This window comes from Motacilla alba, chromosome 20, assembly GCF_015832195.1.
Source record: "Motacilla alba alba isolate MOTALB_02 chromosome 20, Motacilla_alba_V1.0_pri, whole genome shotgun sequence".
NCBI classification, from domain to species: Eukaryota; Metazoa; Chordata; class Aves; order Passeriformes; family Motacillidae; genus Motacilla; species Motacilla alba.
Window position 1 is genome coordinate 9,219,056 of NC_052035.1, and position 20,648 is coordinate 9,239,703.

At 44.4% G+C, this 20,648-nt stretch overlaps 2 protein-coding genes across 3 annotated transcripts in view; both read left to right on the forward strand.

The window, feature by feature from the left end:
• The first annotated feature begins 227 nt into the window (after positions 1-227).
• On the forward strand, positions 228-13,157 carry PCMTD2 (protein-L-isoaspartate (D-aspartate) O-methyltransferase domain containing 2). 2 transcript variants are annotated; one of them, XM_038158739.1, is made up of 7 exons: positions 228-463; positions 2,573-2,673; positions 2,774-3,102; positions 4,338-4,440; positions 6,211-6,382; positions 7,214-7,337; positions 8,839-13,157. In XM_038158739.1, exons 3-7 carry the CDS (start codon positions 2,796-2,798, stop codon positions 9,222-9,224), a joined length of 1,092 nt encoding a protein of 363 aa, XP_038014667.1. In that variant the 5' UTR covers positions 228-463; positions 2,573-2,673; positions 2,774-2,795; the 3' UTR covers positions 9,225-13,157. The 2 variants fall into 2 exon arrangements, with proteins under 2 accessions (XP_038014667.1, XP_038014666.1); XM_038158738.1 differs by lacking the exon at positions 2,573-2,673 and having other exon boundaries at positions 229-463.
• A 1,199-nt stretch (positions 13,158-14,356) lies between these two features.
• LOC119710113 (peroxidasin homolog) overlaps positions 14,357-20,648 on the forward strand; it is a 44,223-nt gene continuing 37,931 nt past the window's right edge. Inside the window, exon 1 of the mRNA XM_038158733.1 lies at positions 14,357-15,959. Coding sequence (XP_038014661.1) covers positions 15,796-15,959 — 164 coding nt within the window. The 5' untranslated portion in view covers positions 14,357-15,795. The remainder of the gene's footprint in view (positions 15,960-20,648) is intronic.

Consider the following 20,648-nt stretch of genomic DNA (forward strand, 5'->3'; position numbering starts at 1 on the left):
GTACGTTACACTGAGCGTGCATGGCAAGGTTTGGATAGTGGGGTGGCTTTGGGAGAAGCTGCTGGAAGTTTTTCCGGATCTGATGGAGCCAATTCCAGCCGGCTCCATCCCCGGGACTCCCCTCACGGAACCAGCCGTGGTACAGTCCTGCTCCCCCCGCGCCAGCTCTGCGTGGTACGGCCCAAACCGCGCCCCCCACCGGGCAGCAGTGGTGTGCTCCCTGCCCCCCCCGCCCGCGGCGGTGGTGCGCTCCGCGCATGCGCGGTTCCGCGAGCGGAGCTCAGCTGGGCAGTGTTTACAGCCCGAGCGCGCCGGCCTGGGCTGAGCCGAGCGGAGCCGAGCGGAGCCGAACCGAACCGAGGCCAACCGAACCGAACCGAACGGAGCCGAGGCGAGCCGGAACGGGACGAACCTGACGGAGCCGAGCCGAACGGAGCCGAACGGAGCCGAGGCATCCGTTGAGGTAGCGCTTTTGTCTGAAATCACGGAATAACCTTCCTTTCCCTCTCCCGGTGCCGTGCCGGGGCAGGGCCGGTGAGCAGCCGCGTTCCTGTGCCTCGGGCATTGCTCTGAGCCCTCCCCGAGCGGTGCTGCCTGCGGGCAGGAGCCGCAGGTTGCCGTGCGGTGCTCGGGCCGGGCGCTCGGTTCCGCCTCGGGTTTGTTTTCCTCTGAGGGGAGGATGGCAGCGAGGGGGTGTTTCAACAGCAGAGCACCTTTGATGTCTCTGTTTTGCCGCTTTTGCTGTCTCTGTTTTGGGCAGCGGTCCGGGTTTCTCCCTCTGGACTTTGTCCCTGCTCAGATTTGGGGAAATCTCTGCTTTGCCTTAGAGGCGAGGGGAATGCACCCGGGGCTTGCTGCGGAGGGAGAGGGTTTTGTTTTGAAAATTTTAGTAAAAAGAAGCCCTAGTGGGTTCCCATTTCCCACCAAATTAAACAAAGGCGTGGAATCACATGAGAAGTTAAAATGTCAGAGTTTTAAAAACACGCGTTTTACTGGAAGCAGGTTAATGTCCAGGGAAAGTGATGCTTGCAGAAGTGACTGACACCTGTCACAGGGCGGACATTCCCTGCTCCCATTGTGGGAATGTCTCAGCCAGCTGTGTTTGTTGTTGTTTTCCATGGTGTAGAACATGGAAGAGCACTTGTTGTCTGTGGAGCAGAGCTGAAACCAGGTCAGACCAGTTGTCCCAGTGGGGCTTGCGTACATCAGCAGGAATTTGTTTGGGATCCAAAGTGGAGCACTGTTAAAGGCACAACTTCTTACTTTCAATCAAAAATGTAGATTTTTAATTTCTTTTTAATAGCAAAAAGAGTGGAAGAATGAAGGAAGCCTAAGAACAAAAAATATATAAAAGAAATTCAAGGAATCAAGAGAAGAGAGTATTTTAATGTGGAATGTTAAATAGAAGACTAAAGATACAGGCAGCCTTGTGTTGGAAATGCAGTGAGGTTTTGTGTATGTAAGAGGAGGGTGGAAAAATAATTGGTACATTAACCCACCTGAACCTCCAACCTGATGTGTTCCCACTGTGAAGTAATGAAACAGAGTCATTTTTTGTAGAGAAAATGAAGGAGTAACTGGAAAGGGAAGGGGTGATGTTTTATTTCAAGTGTTATTAACGGTCTTGAACTGGATTGATGTGTTTGAGGCATGAATGGATTAAGAACTGGCTCGAGTTCCCTGCCTAAGTGTGTCCTGTTTTGTGTGCCTCTACAGGTAATCAGAACGGTGTGTTATTTGAACAACTGTGAAATCTCCTTGGAGTGCTGTAGCTTTGCTTTGTTTCCTCAGAAAATGAAAGTTTATAATTTGCTCTGGCTGAATGTAACAAATAAACCCCAGCGATTTCGCTGCAGGCAGATCTTCTGATCCCAGGAATGAACTCCAGAGCTGCTGCTTCGTGGTTATTACTGTGAGCAGGGAAAGGCATTGTAAACAAACACATCTTAAATCGTGTTCTGCTTTCTGGAAAGGATTTTTTTCCCCTTAATATATGAGAAGGGGAGAAGAAGCCAGGTTAATTTTGAGTGGTTTTGTTCCCCTGTACGTTTCCCTTTAAAACCTGTAGGCTGCAGTGGGAATTCTCTCTGGAGCTGCTGTCTGTGTCATTAAGTGCTTTACTAATGGTGGTGGCTCAGGCTCTGGAGATGAGCTGTGTGAAAGTGCATTTGCTAAAGTGCATTTACCAAAGTAAGCAAGGTTGACAGGTCAGAGTTCTGTTGGGTTTTTTGAATCTCTGTGCAGTCAACATCCTGATGCAGATTCAAAGGAAATGCAATTTGAGATTTTTCTGGATTTTCTGCCTGTGTCTTGGTCTCTTCAGTTGCCGTTGGTGCTGTTAGAGGTGGAAAGTTTGTGTGTGACAGGAGCTCTGACAGACAGCCCAAACTTGCCCCGTTGTTTGGGCTTGCAGTGGAAAATGACCCCTAAGCACGGGAGCTGGAATAATCCTTTCTATAAAAGGGTTCAGTGGAAAAGCTGATGCGCTGGTAAAACAGTGGGAGGGTTTGAAGACAGGCCTTGCACATTGAAATCGCCTATTGTGATTTTTTTTTCTCCCCACTGGTGTCAGGTACTGGATGCCAGATCTGCTGCATTTTGTTTTCCATTGTTGGCACGGGGGGCGGGAGCGCTGGGGTGAGGTTTTTCTGGAGCCTGTGGCCCTTGCAGCAGGTAAAGATCTCTCTCAAAGCACTCCATGTACAGCAGCACAATTTAGTGTTGGAGTGCACGTTCTGTACCTCACCTTGCTTTGTTGTTGTTTCCCTTTCAGTGTTTACAGGAGGCTGCTGAAGATGGGAGGCGCGGTGAGCGCGGGAGAAGACAACGATGAATTAATTGATAACCTGAAGGAGGCCCAGTACATCAGGACAGAGCTGGTGGAACAGGCATTCCGAGCCATTGATCGGGCAGATTACTACCTGGAGGAGTTCAAAGACAATGCCTACAAGGATTTGGCGTGGAAGCACGGAAATATTCATCTCTCAGCACCGTGCATTTACTCAGAGGTGATGGAAGCTTTGGATCTGCAACCAGGGCTGTCGTTTCTGAACCTTGGCAGTGGCACTGGTTATCTGAGTTCCATGGTTGGACTCATCCTGGGTAAATACCTCTTCAGTCACGTTAACTGGTTGTGTTAGAGCTTTAAAAACAGGTTTTGAAATCGGGGATGAGGTATTCCTCCACTAATGGAGCTAAAAAGGTAGCTGGGAAAGTAAAGAATGCATTAATCCAGCTCAGCAATTCATCAGAAGTCTCACAGCCTTCTCTGGAACTGGATGGGATCCAGATTTCTGTGGCAGATCAGAACAGGCAGCAATGTAGTTCCAGAGGTGGCTGTAGTGGATTCCTGCAGGTCTGGACACAAACCTGGGCTTGTTTCCTCTTAAGCAAGACCCCAGGTCAGGATCAGGAGTACAGAGTTGAAACTGGGACTGAGCAAGTCCATGAAAAGCTGTGAGTGCTCTGTGCCTGGTTTGTGTTCACAGCCCTGTCTGAGACAGGTTTGAGATCCACTTTTGACTCTTAACTCCCCAACACACAGATGGGAATATTCTTTGGAAAACACTTTAGGGCAGCAGAACTGATTTTGTGACCACATCTGCAGTGGCACAAAGCAAATTTTGCAAGTGGAATTGGACAATTTAAATTCCCCCTGCAGTGTTTCAGTCAGAGTTGTGCTGCCAGGATAGACAGCAAGTGGCTATAGGGTAAAATCTGGGGGAGTGTCCAGAATTTTAACTGCTGGGATGTTTATTCTCAGGGTAAAGTCTCATTTCCCATGTGTGATTTTCTCCTAGGTTTGTTGACAGTACTTAGAATACCAGTTTGTAACTCCAGGGCTTTTATATTTTTTTTGCGGAAGTTCCCCTGTCAGTTTTGAATAGAAATCATGAGTGCTGAACAACTTTTGTATTTTCCAGTTTGTTTTTGCTGTTAATTGAGGTACAGTGTGTGATGACTGTTCCTGATTAATTGCAGAGATTTTTAGCATAAAAAATAACATGGATGTGCTAAAACATGCAGGCCATTGGGATTTTTTTCCAGGTGGCCACTTTCACAGCAATGGCATCAGTGTTTCCCTCCTATAGAGAAGCTTCCTGCATAGTTAAGAGCAAATGATTCAGAATCAGCTGTGCACAAGAGGCTCAACTGCTGCCAGAAATTGCAGGTATAGGCTTGCAAATCCCATTGTAGCAGTGAGAGAGCTGACCCCACACAAACACCGACTCTGACACTCATGGAACAATCTGCTGGAGGAAGGAACCCAAAGTGTGTTAATCCTGCTGCGTTTGGTGTTGTTGCTGTTGCCATTCCCTGCTGTTCTGCTCTTGCAGGTCCTTTTGGGGTTAACCACGGCGTGGAGCTTCACTCTGACGTGATCGAGTACGCCAAGCAGAAATTGGACTTTTTCATTAAAACAAGTGACAGCTTTGACAAGTAAGAATGCAAAATGCCTGTTGGGATTAATGTTGTGCTTTTGGCTTTACTCAGGGCAGTTCTTGCTCCCATGTGGCCCCTCTGGATTCAGGGTAATCTGAGGATTCAGGCTCCTTAGGCTTGCTGAGCTGCAGTGTGTGACCTTCGAAGCCTGTGTGTGTCGTGGGGGAGTTTCAGAAATGTTTGCAGAGTTTTTAATAGCAGTGCTGATGTTACAGGGCTTAGAGGTTGCTGAGGAAGTTTGTTTATTTTTAAATGCACTTGCAGTAACACCTTAAAACTTGCAAGTAACAATACTTGGTTGTGCCTGTGATCTGAGAGCCTGCATAGTGATGAGATTATGAACTGATTTTTGTAGTGGCCTAATATGTTTTATCTGAGAAGAAGGAAAAATGGCATTTTAAAATATGAAGGTAGTTTTATGATGATTAAGTTGGTACTAAAACTGCCTGGGATTTGATTTATGTTCTTCCTTAGACCCTCCATTCTGCTGCTGTCACAAGTAATAACTTCCCAGCTAGATAACCATTGCCAATAGTAACCTCAGCAATAAAAGTTGTGGCTGTCACATTTTTGGATCTGTTTCACAGTTTGTTCAAAAAGGGAAGCAAAGCATCTGTGAATACCTGATATCCTCCTCTCCTGGGAGAAAGAAAATGAAAATCATGGCATGCAGGATTTTAGACTTCTCAGCCTTTTGCTATTCCTGCTGCCCTGGGAAGCTGCTGAGGAGGGGGTTGTATTTTCTGCGTGTTGGCAGAAGACTGAAAGTTTCTGGTGCTCAACAGGGGTTTTTTTCAGTCATGTTGCTGTTGTTTGAGGAGATGTTTTAAGGAAGGCTTTCTTCTCTCTCCAGACAAATATAGCAATGGAGCAAAAGCAAGCTGAATTCAAAAATTAACATGCCTGGAAAATTGGCTTTGCTGAGTGATGTCTGCTGGGTTGTGCTCCTGGAACAGCGTGTGCAGGAACTGTTCTCTGGCTGCTCTGAATGTCCAGCCCTCTTTGCAAACCCAGAAAGCTCCAGGAAGCATTAGGAATAAATAGGTGCTATGTTGAGCTGCCACTCAAGATAGCAGTAAAAGAATGGATGTGTTGAGCAACTCCTACCAAAATCAGCCTTTAAACATAGGGCTTAAAACTTAGGGAGTTTTGGAGCTTGTAAGAAAACCAGAGGCATCAGAGAATCACTCATTTTTCCTTTAAACCAAATCAGAAATACTGTAGGCAAAAAGTCTTTTTTATGAAGGGTGAAGTCACAGTTCTTTTGAAGCTGATGGCAAAGCTTCCATTGTCTTCAGCACAGCTTACTTCTGTATCGTCAGGTGGTAATTCCCCACATCTGAAAACCAGCTAAAAGCTTTTGAAAATGCAAAAACAAACCCAGGTGCAGTCCTTAAAAGACTTTGACATTTGGGAGTGCAGGTCTAGTATTGGTATTTGCATTTTGTAACTGAGTCAGCATCAGGTGACTAAAAATAGCTTATTCTGAAGAGTTACCTGCAGCTCAAGTATGAAATTATGCACTCTTATCCTTTGGAGATTTTAATCCATGAATTCTGACCTCATTTTTCTGTGGTTCTGAGACTTCTAACTGAGGTCTTTATTACAATAATGTCTAGAATAGATGGGCTTTGGAGGAGAAATCCGGTAAAACTGTGGGATTTTTTTCAAGTGTTGTCCACAGATCAGTTTTTCCAGAATCGTGAAAATAATTTATTTTGATAAATCGTTGTATTCTTGTCTAATACAAGTCTTTTTCACTTTCAGGTTTGAATTTTGTGAGCCATCCTTTGTCATTGGCAATTGTTTAGAGATTTCTCCAGACTGCACTCAGTATGACCGTGTTTACTGTGGTGCTGGAGTCCAGAAGGAGCACGAGGACTACATGAAGAACCTGTTGAAAGTTGGGGGGATTCTTGTCATGCCTCTAGAAGAGAAGGTAGAGTGCCTTTTTACTCATATTTCAGTTATTCTTAATTCTGATCTTGGTTTAGTCAGTAGCTGTTCCTTTATCTTGCCCTTGTAGCAGGCTGAAGAAAGAATTAAGTGCACTGGTTTTCCCTGTGACTGAAAACTGAGCTCTGTACATTCCTAATATTTAAGAAATTTGTCATTTTGCAGTCTTCTGTACATTACAATCTGTTGTTAATTGCAATTTTACTTCCACACCGCATAAATTGTGAGCAAAGCTTTGTTTAATTATATAATTTAGTGTCGTGCTTAATGGCAAAACACAGCTTTTTGCTCCCTGACTGGCTCTTGAAAGAGCGTGCAGGATGTGTCTATGTGCAAGTGTCATTGGATTCTTTTAGTAAAAAGTGGGTCAAGTGCCTGACCTTTTACCACTGTCAGGGAACGTGAGAGGAGCAGGGTGCAGGGTTTCTTCCCAGTAAGAGGCTGTGCAGTGGCCTGGGGTAGGAGATTTGATCTGTGACCTTTTCAGGAGTGAGTGCTCATGGTGACTCAGGAGTTTTCCCAGAGGTCAGACACAGCTGCTCTGGTCCAGCCTGGAGGAAGATCAGGGCAAGCAGAGTGACCCAAATTACCAGTGCCCATGCTCTGTTGGAATAGATGAAGTTACTTGGGGCTGGTCCTGCAAGGAGTTCCCAATTTTTTTTCAAAAAACCAATGTTATTTCTCATCACCTTTTACTGTTGCAGCTTCCAGTACTTCAGCTTGTCCAGGCAGAAGAGTCATTTGTTCATTTTTTTTGTTGAAAAATCTCACTGTAGTTCCCACAATGGACAATAATCTCCTTGTTTTGCTTCAGTTGACTAAGATAACTCGGACTGGTCCTTCTGCCTGGGAGACCAAGAAGATTCTTGCTGTTTCCTTTGCTCCTTTGATTCAGCCAAACCACACAGATTCAGGAAAATCAAGGCTCGTTCACTTGCGTGAGTACAGACATTCCTGAGCTCGGGGGAGTTCCTTCTGCTGCTTGGCTGTGAGCTGTAACATCCCTGGGAATCCTTTCCAGGAGAATTACTCCAAGTCCTTCCTTTTTTTTGAACAGTTGTCTGTCTTGTGCAAGCATTGGAGATGAATGAAATAGATTCTAAATCACAGAATCACAGAATGGCCTGGGTTGGAAGGGACCTTAAAGATCATCTGATTCCAATATTCCTGCTGTGGGCAGGACCCTTTCCACTGGGCCATCATTCTAAACACAAATTATTCCTTGTGAAGTTGTACCTGAACTTTGCAGGGCGTTTTTGCACATTCTGTTCCAGTCCCGAATGATTGAATCCTGCCATGGTTTTGAGGCACTGTGCCCCAAGGAGAGGAAAATAAACAAGCACTACCTGTGAACAAATCTTGGATCTACTCAAAGACTCTCACCCCCAGCAATCCAGAATTATCCTGAACCTGGAATGCTTGAGGGATACAAGTTGTGCAGTTCTTGGTTAGCTGTTTGTAATGCAGGTCGTATCGGTGGCCCCAATCTTTAGATTAAGACTTCAGTGTCAAGAGGCCTCTTTAAGAACACATGAAGACAGAGGTACTTTCATAAAGAGATTAGTCAGGCTTTGGTCTTAACCTGGAAAGGTGTCTGCATGACAGAGAGGAGCTCAGGAAACAGTCTACAGCATGCTAGGAAGTTCAATAAATGCCTGTTTCAGCATGTTCTTACTTGTAGTGAGACCTGCCCATAAATTCTGTGTAGTTATTTTCTCCTTTTTTCATTCAGGTCCCAGGAAAGCTCACTTCTTGGCAGAGGACAGGGACTTTTTGTGTCAATTTTCATTCATTTTAGTTCATGGATCTGTGTGCATCTATACATTTTTAAAATTTTTTGCTGCATTTCTAGCCTGGCAGCAAATAAGTGGAGAAGACAGAATAGTCTTCCAAGCCATTAATGTGGGAGGCATTTTAATACAGTAACTTACTGTAATGCTGCTTTAATTACTTGTACAAAATGGTTTCCAGCCTGTCTTCACCCACTAAGTCTGAAGCAGTTTTTGAAGAGCATAAATAGTACTTGTGTTTTATAAGTGCAGAACTTGGCAAAGCTGAAGGAACTGTACAATAGAAAAATGATTTTTTGGAAGAATCTAGTTATCTACCACAGGAAAATACCTGATTCTAAGCCATGAAACAATCACAGCTCCCATCACTAAGTCTGCATTCATACAATCTTTAAGATGTGCATCTTAGAATAATTGAGAACTTGAAATCAAGGCAGGGAATTTTTTAATGAGAGAAACGCACAATTAAATTTCATTTGGAAAGTTGCAACACAGTTTATCCGAGTTGACAGGAGCTGAATAGAGCTGTTTGTGTAATCCCAGCAGGGAATTCAAATGGCCTGATTTAATCTGAGCAAACAGAACTTTTCCTGAGAGTACCTCTGGGGGAAGTTTCTCCGTCTGCGCTCACAGTTTCGTTCGCTTGCAGCGCCCGTGGCCGTTCGCAGCCTGCAGGACCTGGCTCGCATCGCCATCCGAGGCACCATCAAGAAGATCATCCACCAGGAGGCCCTGAGCGGGGCTGGCAACGGCCTCAAGAGCCCGCCCCGCTTCAAGAGGAGGCGGCTGCGGCGCCGGCGCATGGAGACCATCGTGTTCCTGGACAAGGAGGTGTTCGCCAGCCGCATCTCCAGCCCCCCGGACGACAACAACAACAGCGAGGACATGGAGGAGGAGAGGCTGGAGGAGGAGGAGGAATCCAAACCCTCTGAACTAAAGCCAGACCCTCCCGTAAACTTTTTGAGGGAAAAGGTCTTGAGCCTGCCGTTGCCCGATCCCTTGAAGTATTACTTGCTTTATTACAGGGAAAAGTAGTTTTTCTTCTTTTTAGGAAGTGGGAAGTAGGCAGAGAATAAAGTATTCCTTAGGGCTTGACAAACGTGTCCCACTTGCTTGCCTGCCAGTGTGACACCCGAGGCAGTAGGCTGGCTGGGGAATGTGGCTGCTGTAAACTTCAACATTCTAGCTTTTTTGAGTTCTTTCTTTCTTCTCAGTTGTGTGCTATAGTTTTATTCTACAGCAGGGATTCCTTAGGAAGCAAGTTGGTGAAATGCTCAGCTGCTTATGGAAAGGAGGATTTAATTCCCTCAAAACTAACTGCAGGAGATATTCCTAAAAATCTCATGGCTGCTCTACCGAATATCAGTTGGGAAAAACTCCTGAGCAGTCCCCCAAAGACCTTTCCTGTCTGTGCTCTCTCCCACTAAACCTGCCGTGTATTTGCCATGGTGTGTGTTTAATGGAGGATGAAGATAATTAGTTAAAACCTGACCTGGCAAATCATGTTTCTTCCAGTAATCTGAAAAGCACAACTTTTACAGAAAGGAAAGAATTTTTGACATTACCCTTGTGGCATCCAGGTTTTGAATGAGAAGGAAAGCATCAGCTCCCCTTTGGTTGGTCTGCTTTGCTTGTCAATTATATATAATCTTTCAGTAAAAAGTGTTTTGCAAAATAATGTTTTTTTAATGGAAAACCCCTGTTCTAGAGAACGAGTTGTTAGGTTTTTGTGGTTCTTCCAAAGCGATGGAGGCAAGTGAAGAATTGCAAAGCTGCTTTAACTTTGATGGGATGCAAGGTAGTCAGGGTTGGGACTGCTGTCTCTGAAAATGTTTACAGAGAATTTCTGAGCGGGGAAAAGGGTAGAGAAGAGCTGCAGAGCAGTGAGTTTGTGCAAGCTGAAAGCAGTATCCGTGGGTTTTGCAGTCATGTGAGATAACTCAGATCGCCTGGGCTGAGCAGAGTGAGGTGCAGAGCACCAGCCTGAGCAGTAAATCAGCCAAACAGAGTTTTGGGGGAGGTCTGCAGAACCTGAGAGCAGCCTGGAGAGCCAAACTGATGCAGTTCTCAGGTGTTCCTGTGTGTGTGCCCCTGCTGTGGCAAAGTGGCCAGAATACAACTTGTTCACAAGTGTTCCACAGTGGAGTGGAGCTGCTCAGCTGGCTAGGTGATTGTATTCCTGCAGCAATGAAGTAGAAAGTTTAACAGGTTCATATGGAAAGACTTGTCACTCTGCAGTTCTGTGGATGTGAGCTGCAATTTTTATTCCCAAATCTCTCTGTCATGGTGATGGAAGGGGATGCCATGGAATCATAGGATCATAGAATGGTTTGGGTTGGAAGGGACCTTAAAGATCACCTTGTTCCAACCCTCTGCCATGTACAGGGGCACCTTCCACTAGGCCAGGTTGCTCTCAGCCCCGTCCAGCTTGGCCTTGGGCAGTTCCAGGAATGGGGAGTCCACAGTGTCTGTGGATGATAAAATACTGTGTTTAGAAGAGGTTTACTTGGTTCAGCCTGTTTGGGAAATGTACCTGAACTGGTAAAGGCTGGAAAGAAACCCTGGAGTTCATGTTGATGTGAAATAGTCCTCAAGCTGGGGGGAATGAAAAGCTCTCTTTCAGCAGGTTATGAAGCTGTGTTAAAGCACTGCCCCATCAGAAGCACTTAAGTTGGTATCACTTTGATATCTTTTGGGTTTTTTTATGTGTGCTGTCTCCTCATTTTCTGAGGAGGAATGAGTGAAGACTGTATTGCCAAATGGCCCTGAGTTGCACAACTTGCTTCATAAAAAACAGTTTCAAAGTTCTATGTGGCTTTGAAAATAAATGAATAACATGTATGTCTAAGCCTGAAGTGGAGAACTTTTCCTTGCTTAACAGGGTTTTTGTGTCTCTTTGGGAGTATTGTCTGATGATCCTGTATCATGTGGCTGCTGGCATGTACCACAGTCATAGGCTGGGTTTTGCCTCTGGTTTCCTGCCTCCACTTCTGGTCTCAATGGTACCCCAAGTTACCTTGCTCCCTTGGGTTTTAATTTCTTTATTTGCAGTGGGGCAGTTCTGTGGCCACTGAGCTGATGTTTCCTGTAAAAGGTGCATGTCCCCATCATTGGATTCTGGCAACTCCCATGATTTTCTTTCTACAAATGCAAATCCTGAATGTGGTGGTAAATAGAGGGTTAATAGAATGTGTTTGTAATTATTCTCAGTGCTTCCCTACAGGCTGTGGCCTCTTACTTGTTGGAGAAATCTGTTTGATGGGTGTCACGCCAGGTATGTGCCTTTCTGGATTGTGGCACAATTTCCACACCCCTCCATAGTCCAGGATGCCTCCTGCTTTTGGCTACCAGATCATCCTTCAGTTTAATCACAACACTTTTAAAGAAGTCCCTTTAAAAATTACATTAAACTTCAGGTTCCTGTTAGTAAGCCTTGCAGAGATTCTGTTAAAGCTGACCAGTTGAGGGAGGATTATCTTTCATTTATCCCTTGTTTGGTTTTTATTCCCATCCCAGCCCCAGTTGTAAAAGGTATTTTATCAGATTTTTCACCAGATTTGCCTTTTTTATTACATTTGCTAGATTTTTGTAGCTTTCTATAAGATACATAAATACTGCTATTTTTTCCTGGGTAAGGTTGAATAAATAAATAAATATATATATATATATATATATACAGGAAATTTATGTTCTAGGTTGTCAAATTGTCCTCTTGTCCAAAAAACCCCACAGATCTAAACAGATAGTAGAAATTCTATGTATAATATAACTGTGAAATAGTATTGCTTATAGCCTGTAAATAAAGGGGAATTGTAAATACATTTTCCCTGTGCACAAGCACTTGCACTGTAGTTTTGTAGGCATTTCTAGCAGAGGGATGGAGGCAGAGCTGCATTTGTATGGATCTGTGAGCTGTCCAGGAATTGTACCTGCTTTGTTTCCTTTGGTGTTCTCAGTAGTTGTCACTTTTTTTTTGTATGTGACTCCTTTTAGGTTTCGATCCCGCAGCAAATTTGCAAAGAGAACTGAACTTCAAGCTGCTGTAGTCATGAGTGTGTAAGCTGAAAAATCTGTATAGAAACTAGAGTTCATTTGGCCTGAGGCATGCAGAAGTGTTATGCAATTTAAACTTTATTAATAAGTGTTTCTGTATCAATAAATTCAGTAAAGACTTTTTAGCCTTCTTCACCTGGCTTTGCATTATGTTGTGGTTCAAATACTTTGTAGGTGAGTGATTATTTCTAGAATTGGAGGTCAAGACACAAAAACAGCAGAAAAAATGCCTAACAGTATGGGCAGGTGCATAGTTTTAGATGAACTCCTCAGAATGTGTTCTCTCAAGCCTGCCCAGATGATGAGTCCCAAAGCTTGAAGCAATGCAGCTGTGCAGGATGAATTTTGGGATCAGCACACACAGCACTGATGTAGATTTAACGTGTCAGAGTGGTTAAAGAGTGGATTTAGTTCCCTGGCTGTTTGACCACTAAACAGATATCAAAAGGTGATTTCCTCCATTTCTGTACTTCAAGGAGTTGCCTGAACCAAACGTGTCAGGAGTTTGTTCTGTGCTTTCTGAACTGCAGCTCCCCTCCTGTCCCCTGGGCTCTGTCTGAGTGTTTAATTAACGTGGAGTTTTAAGAGCGGGTGTTTAAGGCTTTCATTTCTCCAGTATTGAGAACAATATTTTGGTTTCAGCTGTGCTAGGAATCTGATCATAATAGCAAATACAGCTGCTGCTAATTAAATGAATCTGTTAACCTTTATTCCATAGGATAATTGCCTGTCTGTGTGTTTCTTCCTGTCATCTGTGTGTATGATAAATGTCCTTTTCCCAGCTACAACAGGAGATTAGTTCAATGTTAATGTTTTCCTTCACGTGATGTGTGCTGAAAGAAAATCCTTTTCTGCTTTGCAAAGCCGTGGATGTGTCATACAAATGGTGTTGAGGAAATTAAATTTGTCAGATGATGTTTATGTTCACTTCATTGTATAACATAGAACATCACAGTTCTCTGGGGTGTGGACAGGGGGGAGGTCCCCTGAAGGAAATCTTTCTGCTGAAGAAAAAGGGACAGAAGAGAGTGAAAAATAAAAAATACAAAGGGTGAAGGGGGAAAAAACCCCACCTGAGGGAACCCCCACGACTTTCTTGATTTCTACAGGTGTGAAAAGCCTGTGTAGCAGAGGCTGGAAATGCTGGAGCATGGACACAAGGGCTGACATCATTCCTGCTGTTCAGGAAAGTTTTGGTTCTTGCCCAGAGATGCACATTGAAAGAATTTTCCATGTTGATGGAAACTATTGAAAGAATTTGTCATGTTGATGGAAACTAAGACAAATTAATGTGAGAGTCAGGGGCCTGGGATTGCTGGTGTTCCTTAACCATCACCAGCATCCCGTTTATCACGAGGGGAGAAGAGGTGAGCAAGGCAGGAGAGGTGTGGTGAAGATCTGCTGCTCAGAAAATGTGTGGGTTGCTGAACTTGCCTTGCACTGAAACAATTCCCCATACTCTGTTAACTCTGCTGGCTGGGCTCAAGATCCCATTCCTACAAAGCAGTGGGCAAATAGCCCTCAATCCACCCCAAAGCTGCTCCCACGGCACAGCCAGGCTTGAAATGCAATTCCACAGACAGGACTCATCCCTCAGAAATGGGACTGAGCCCTGGCCCAGCTCTCCTCTTTGCAATACAAATAAAAAGGGATTTTTGTTGTTGTTGTTGTTGCAGAGGGTTGGTTTAGAACTCAGAGTTTATGCACCACAGGGGCAGAAAGCAAAAGCCTCGTATTTACAAAGTGGCCAGATGTGCCAGGGGAAGGGATGGCTCCAAAATAACTGACACGTGGCTTGGGGAAAGCGTTTTTGTTTATCTTCCCAGCTTTGCAGAACAGCTCCTACCAGCTGTGCTACCCTGTCCTAGCAGAGTCCAGTGGGCTTTGGAAGGAGATGATGTTGGGAGCAGTGAGGCTGAAGGACAGAGAACTTCAGTCAGGAGGATTTTCACATAACACGTGTTGCCTGGTGCACATGGAGGATGGGCTTCTGGAATGCCTCTGGAATTAAAAGCTGTCCTATTCACCAGAGCAGTCTGGTTTTACCTGCCAGTTGTATGAAGGCTGAAGATGATAATTTGGCTTTTTACAACCCGTTTTTGTGAGCAGGGTTGGGTTGGGTGGCCGCTAGAGGACACTCTGCCCAAAACCATGAGTTCAGTGAACTTGCTTAGATTTCCAAGTGATGGCCGGGCAAACAAACGGCCGATTAGCCTGAGGGCTAGTGCAGAAAGCCTGCAGGATAATTCTCTTTTGTAGCTGGACAGACAAATACATGTTTTATCTTCTATGGCATGGAATTTTAGGTGAAACCCCAAACCCAACGCTCTCCCCAAATGCTAAAGTGACAGCGAATCTGAACCATGAAGGTTTAAATGTCACTCTTGTCTTCTTTGCCACATTAATTATTTGGTAGTGTACAGTGCAAAGGAGATGTGCAGGATGATGGGAAGCTTTTATTTGACCTGCCAGGTTATGTGGGATGGTCCTGTGTTGGAAATTCCTCAATATAAATCCTAATGTGTGTTGCCTCCCTTGTGCTCAGCCCATACATTTAGGATATTGTGCAGTAATAGCTTGAAACCTAAAGATAAGCTGGTTTTACTGTAGCTTCTTCATAAAGGTGATTAATTCTACTGGAAACAAATCCTGCCTTTTGCATCTCAATTTTATCTTCCAGTGGGGAGAAACAAATGGAGAACTGCATTTCCTACAGTTCAAACTCAGCTGATTTCATATTTTTTACCCCTCTTCACCCCTCAGTTGCCTTGAATTTCTCAAAAACATTTTTCCAAATGACATTCTCGTTGAAAGAAATTATACTTGGTCAAAGACCTTTGAAATGAATCCGCTTTTACTCTGCCTGAGAGACTCTACAGGTTCCAGGGTGGGGTTTTGTCTTTATTTGCAGGTTATTTATCTCTGTTAGTGATCTCCCTTTTAAAATCCCTCATCTGTTACATCCCATGCCCACTCAATGGTTGGAGGCATATTTTTGCTTGATGTTGTAACTACATGCAGTAGGAGACAGCCTCTATCCTGAAAGTCTTAACAGCACCATGCATTTGACAGGCTGTTAGATAAGACTCTCTCTTTGGTCTGCAGACGGTGCTAGGGCAAAAAAAAAAAAAAAAAAAAAAAGGGGAAAAAAAAGACATAAAAACCTTGGCCCTGGATCTTTTGCGTCCCAGCTCAGCCCTGGACCACGAGGTCATTTTTTGGTTGCTGTCCATGGAGATGCAGTGTGCTTTCAGACAGATGCCTGAGGAGAAGGTGAGGAGTTAACTTGCTGTTTAAAAGAAGCAACAAGGCAAAAATAGATGCAAAAGAAGTTTGTATTTCAGCGCCACAATCAGAGAGGGGTGGGGACAGTGTGATCTCCAGTGATGTGCAGAATGGCAGAGAGGGTGGGCGGTTGGACTGTCAAACTGCCTTAATTTAATTGCAAACACATGCTGATGAGTCCCCTCCTCCTGGACCTCAGGGCTGGGAAACTTTTTTTTGTCAGCTCCCTGCAGCTCAGAATTGAGGCAAATACGCTCCAGCAAACACCATGCTGATCAAACCTTCAGTTCTTGGAGGCTTTTTGTATTTTCTCCTCCTGCCTGGTTTCTCCTGCTCCTGCCCCAGCCGCTGCCTGTGCTTCAGGACTACAGTGAGATGCATGCATCTGATGTTGGAGACCATCCCCGAGATCCCGCCCCAGACAAACATTCTGTGAGTAACCACTTCATTTTCCTGCCTTTCTTACCTGCATGGTCTTTAGAAAGAAGAAGAAAAAAAAAGAGAAAGTCAAGGCCAAAGGCATACTTTTTATCCTCTTTTCTCCCCACAGAATTATCAGCCTCAAGAACTGTTTTGTGTTCTTTTAGGACACGAAACAGAAACTGCTGCTTCTGGCATCAGTTAATTGCTAATGGAACAATCAAAGGAATTGAAAAATTTAATGAGAGTAATTCCAAGCAAGCACTGGAAGACAGTTTTGGGGAATCAAAGATCAAAAATGTTAAACTGAGCTTATGGAAAGAAACACAGTTTGCATTTTAGAAGGCTTTGTGTATGAGTGTAGGGGAGAGAGGAAATAGAGCAGCTCAGGCTTTTGTCTCCAGTGACACGAACACTTTCCTTATATATACAACACCATTTCAGTACTGAATTTCTAAGTACTGGTTTTCCACTTTCTACTTGAACTGTTCAAACCAAAGTTGAGGCTTATTTGGAAAGTAACAGCTGTGATAACTCACAGATTACTTGAGAAATAAGAAGGTGAGGGAGCCGGTGGCTGAATCCATTCAAACAGGAAAGGTGGAGGAAAAGTACATTGAATTCTTGGAGACTCCTAAAGCTCTTACTGATAGGTGCGGAAGAGCACTTCCCTGTGATTCTAAACTAATCCTAAATTTAAAGGTGGCTTTAAGATGCAGTGACACGTGACAAAATCCTTTGTGCTATTCTTATCTGATCCCTTGTCTTGGATGGCCCTTTTTTTTTTAAGTAGTTGGAAAGACTGAAAAAATGAATCTTCATGTTCATCCTTCTTAAACTGCTGCCTGTAGCAAAACTTTTCCAACATGAGCTTGAGCAGCTTTTCCCTTTGCTTGTAACAAGCTCACTTCTATCTCAGCTGGCACATCCATACCAGCATTTCCCCCATGAGCATCTCACTGATACTGCTAATGCCCTTTCTCTGCTGGCAGCCAGAGGAACATGCTGTGGGCAGCATGCTGGTGTTGGACTGCTGCCATCCAGCTCTGCTGTGGTGGGTGGAGACCACAGAGGTTCTTGCATTGGTGGCCCACAGGATGAGCTCTACACTTGCTACAGCTGCCAAAGCTTTCTCACTGCCTGGTGAGAGCTTTTTCACTGGGCTGGTGCTGGAAGGATTATTTACAGGTATTTGCTCTCTGGGCAGTGCTTATGTGCTCTTACAGTAACTTGCAGCATCTGACTCTTCACACTCTTACCAACCTTTTTCTCCCCCTTATTCCCCTGCATCTTGAAATATTAAAATATTTAAAGTACCCTGACACTGATTTTAGCAAAGTAACTTGTTCCTCCTAGTTTAAACCTAGATTTTATTGCGGGAAAGGTTTGTTCCACTGGCTGAACTGAGGTATTTCTGAGATCATTGAAGCTTAATTCCTGTTCTCTGTTTGCAATGAGGCAACGTTTGCTGTCACAGTGGAGCCTGAGTGAGTTTCTGCTAGAGATCCTCGGAGTGCAGAGAGAGGGAAGTTTACTGTGTCACCAACTCTTTCCAGTTCTGAATGGTGTGCTCCCTCTGGCAGCAGCTACCCTTCATTCTCTGCACCTCCTTGAAGGGGAAACTGGCTTTTGAAACATTAAAGAAATAGTATTGGTGCGAGATATGAAAATTGCAATATTACAAAGGAAGATGACTCTTCATGAACCAGTATTTTTAAAGGTCATTTATCCATTTTATCCTCTTTTTCTGCTGGCTGCATAATTATAAGCAAACCACATATTGGTGATCATAGACACAAAGACAGATGAGCCTGGTGAGTGCTCTCTGTTGGCAGATCATGGGCCTTTGTGTTGCAAGGAAAAATCCTGACTGTCTGGCTATCTTGAAGATCTAATGTATGCAAATGCATTTCCCAGCCAGCATCCCATTTGTATCTGTTATAAATAGCATTTGAGTAATTTAACTTTTTTTGAATTGTGGAAGATCAAGGAATGCTTCTTAACCAAGCCCTGACTCCTCCAGCTTTTTGGTGTATTCATGTTTCTCTTGGGAGAACCCTTGTGTCACACTGAACATTTGGAATTAAAGCAAGAATAGTCTTGATCAAGGAGTTATTCTGAGCAGAAAATGTGGGATTGGGATATTTTCCACAGTTAATCTTTGGTGTGAACAGGGCTGAGTCTGTGACTGCAGCTCCAAACACCAATCCCAGGCTCCAGCTCGGTTCCCTCGAAGAACAGCTGCAGTTTCCAGATGGAATTTGCTTTGAAGTTGGGAGTTTGGGACTTTCTGACCTCTGTGACTCCATGCCACCCTCTCTAAGAATCCTGGAAGAGTGGGGAAGTCTCCTAGCTGGCACAGGCTGTGCTCCACCACTGGCAGATGGCCCCTGGGGCTGCAGCCAGCTGGCGGCACTCGGAGCCGCCCATCGCCTTCCCTGAGCGATGCTGGGATTGGCATGGAACCAGCTCCAGGATTGATGAGCTGTTACTGGCTCCTCTTGGGTCGCCATTTCCCTCCTCCCTTCCCAATCCCAGCTGGGTACAGCTGAGGATCTGGCCCAGGGTCTGGTTTTAGCAGTGGAGTATTTATCTTTGGTACTGGAGACTGCTCTCGCTTTATCCCAAGCAGAGAATGGGGTGGCAGGAATGACTACATGTGTCCAGATAAGCCATAAAAATTCATGGTGTAGAACTGCAAACGTATTTTGGCTGGTGTCTGTTCAATTGGAACATGATTATCCAGATGTGATCTGCTGGTTACCGCTGGGATTCGGGCAGCTCTTCCAGCCAGCAGCCCAAGGAAGGGAACAGCTGTGGAACATACACTCTGAAAATTTCAATAGGTCTTTAACCTTCGCAGCCATTCGTTCTGCAGTGTGACATTTAAAACAATAAACTTCAAAACGTGTGGACATGAGTAGAAGAAATCCATGGAAAGAAGTTCCCCTCTGGCTGGCAGCTAATGGATTGCAATCCAATTATCCATGGGTTATTCTTCTTTCTGCATTATGCAGGGCACATAATGAATGAGTACTGCTGGAGAAACATAGCTGAGGGCACAGGGCAGGATCCAGGATGTGAACACATCCCTGGCATGAACTGAAGGTGACCCAGTTGTTCACAGACCTGGTTGCTAATTGGGCAGTGTAAGCACGGCCAACTGGACAAGTTTTCATTCCCTTCCTCATTGTGCTGCTTTTGGTGCCTGTTCAGCTCCTCTCTTCCTCCTGCAGGAGCAAGGCTGGAGTAGGACAGGGTGTAGCTCTCTTAGTCTATTAATAAGCACATTTTGAGAAGGAATTTTATACATTTGTTGGGGAAAGGTTTACTGAGCAGATGAGTTCTTGGAAATGCTCCTCCATTTGTGGTCTCTGTCGTGTGTTTTGGGTTGAAGAAGGGATTACTCATTTCCTCTGTGTGTGATAATCTTATATACAGCCATTAAATGCACACCCACACATTCTGCATGTGCCAGGTAGAATCTCTTTCTGACTTCTTTCACTGTAATATCTAATCCTTATTAAACATTCTAGAGGTGACCAAGAACTTTATGTTCTATTTTTAGAAGTCTCTTAATTGGCAGGAAAATGGTGAGGGAAGGTATTCCAAATATATTTTCCTCCTATAGAAACATTCCAGCACCTTTTGATGGAAGCATCCTAAGTCTTGTGGTTGTAGCTACCTTAAGTGTTTAAAATTCTGCTTTTACTGAACTTCCCAGTGCTTCAGCATCTGGTTCCCACTTGAGTATTTGTATTTTGTTGCCCTCACCACATCCCTCTCCCTGTAGGGATACCAGGACTTTTTCCTGTTCTCTTTGAGGAGAAGTCAGTATTTTTTGGTGAAGGAATGTGTATTCTGGGTAAAAACTTTAATGATCATGCTGTTAAAAATGTGGAAGACTGACACTTAAGCTACATGAGACTCCATATTAAAGTGCTTATTTTGCTTCCTCTGAATCAGGGTCACAACACACTTCAGGAGGAGGGAAAGTTTTCCTCCTTTGATGTATCTTGGATAAATGGTGCAAAGGAATTATGCATTAGCTTAAGAGACTCATGCTGCCAGGAATGCCCAAGAATAGACTCGGCTGCTTTGGGTAGGATCAGACCTTAATCTTCATCCCACTGCTAATAAATAATAGCTCAAATTATCTAACTTTGATGAATTCAGCATTTTTTTTAGGTAATCTTTCAACTTGAATGTGTGTTCAGGACCAAAACTATCTTTTGGAGGTATTCCTTGTCCCGACCCTTCCTGGAAAGAGCTGAAGGGATGCCAGGTGATATTTGAAATGATCCCACCAGGAATGGGACACCAGCAGATCCCTCCTGCCCTGGGACTGCCTTTCAGGCATAGCATTCCCAGCAGCTTACATGGACAGAAAAAGTGAGATCAAACCAGCTTGGGACACTGGCTGCTGGATTATGGTCAAGTTCCTGCCCCAGCTGACGCAGAGGGAGCCCTTTTGAAAACCTGACTCCTGTTTGTGGGAGCTGGAATCTTAAAAAGCTGCATTCAGGAATGCCTGTGGTAATTTTCTTAATTAAAATCTAGTGTTCCTGAATCTTTAAAACAAGTGGTGTGGCAGTGCAGCAGGGAACCACAGCCTGTTCTGCTGAGTGAGGCTCCCTGCAGCTGCTCGCTCTCCACTGTTTCAACCATGATCCCATCATTTCATTTCCTTGTATCTCCATG

Excerpts from the sequence above, each read along its gene's own strand:
- PCMTD2 (XM_038158739.1), top strand. The coding sequence starts at position 2,796 with ATGGGAGGCGCGGTGAGCGCGGGAGAAGACAACGATGAATTAATTGAT. Across the intron at positions 4,441-6,210 it reads ACAAGTGACAGCTTTGACAA|GTTTGAATTTTGTGAGCCAT; the intron begins GTAAGAATGCAA and ends TTTCACTTTCAG. Across the intron at positions 6,383-7,213 it reads TCATGCCTCTAGAAGAGAAG|TTGACTAAGATAACTCGGAC; the intron begins GTAGAGTGCCTT and ends GTTTTGCTTCAG.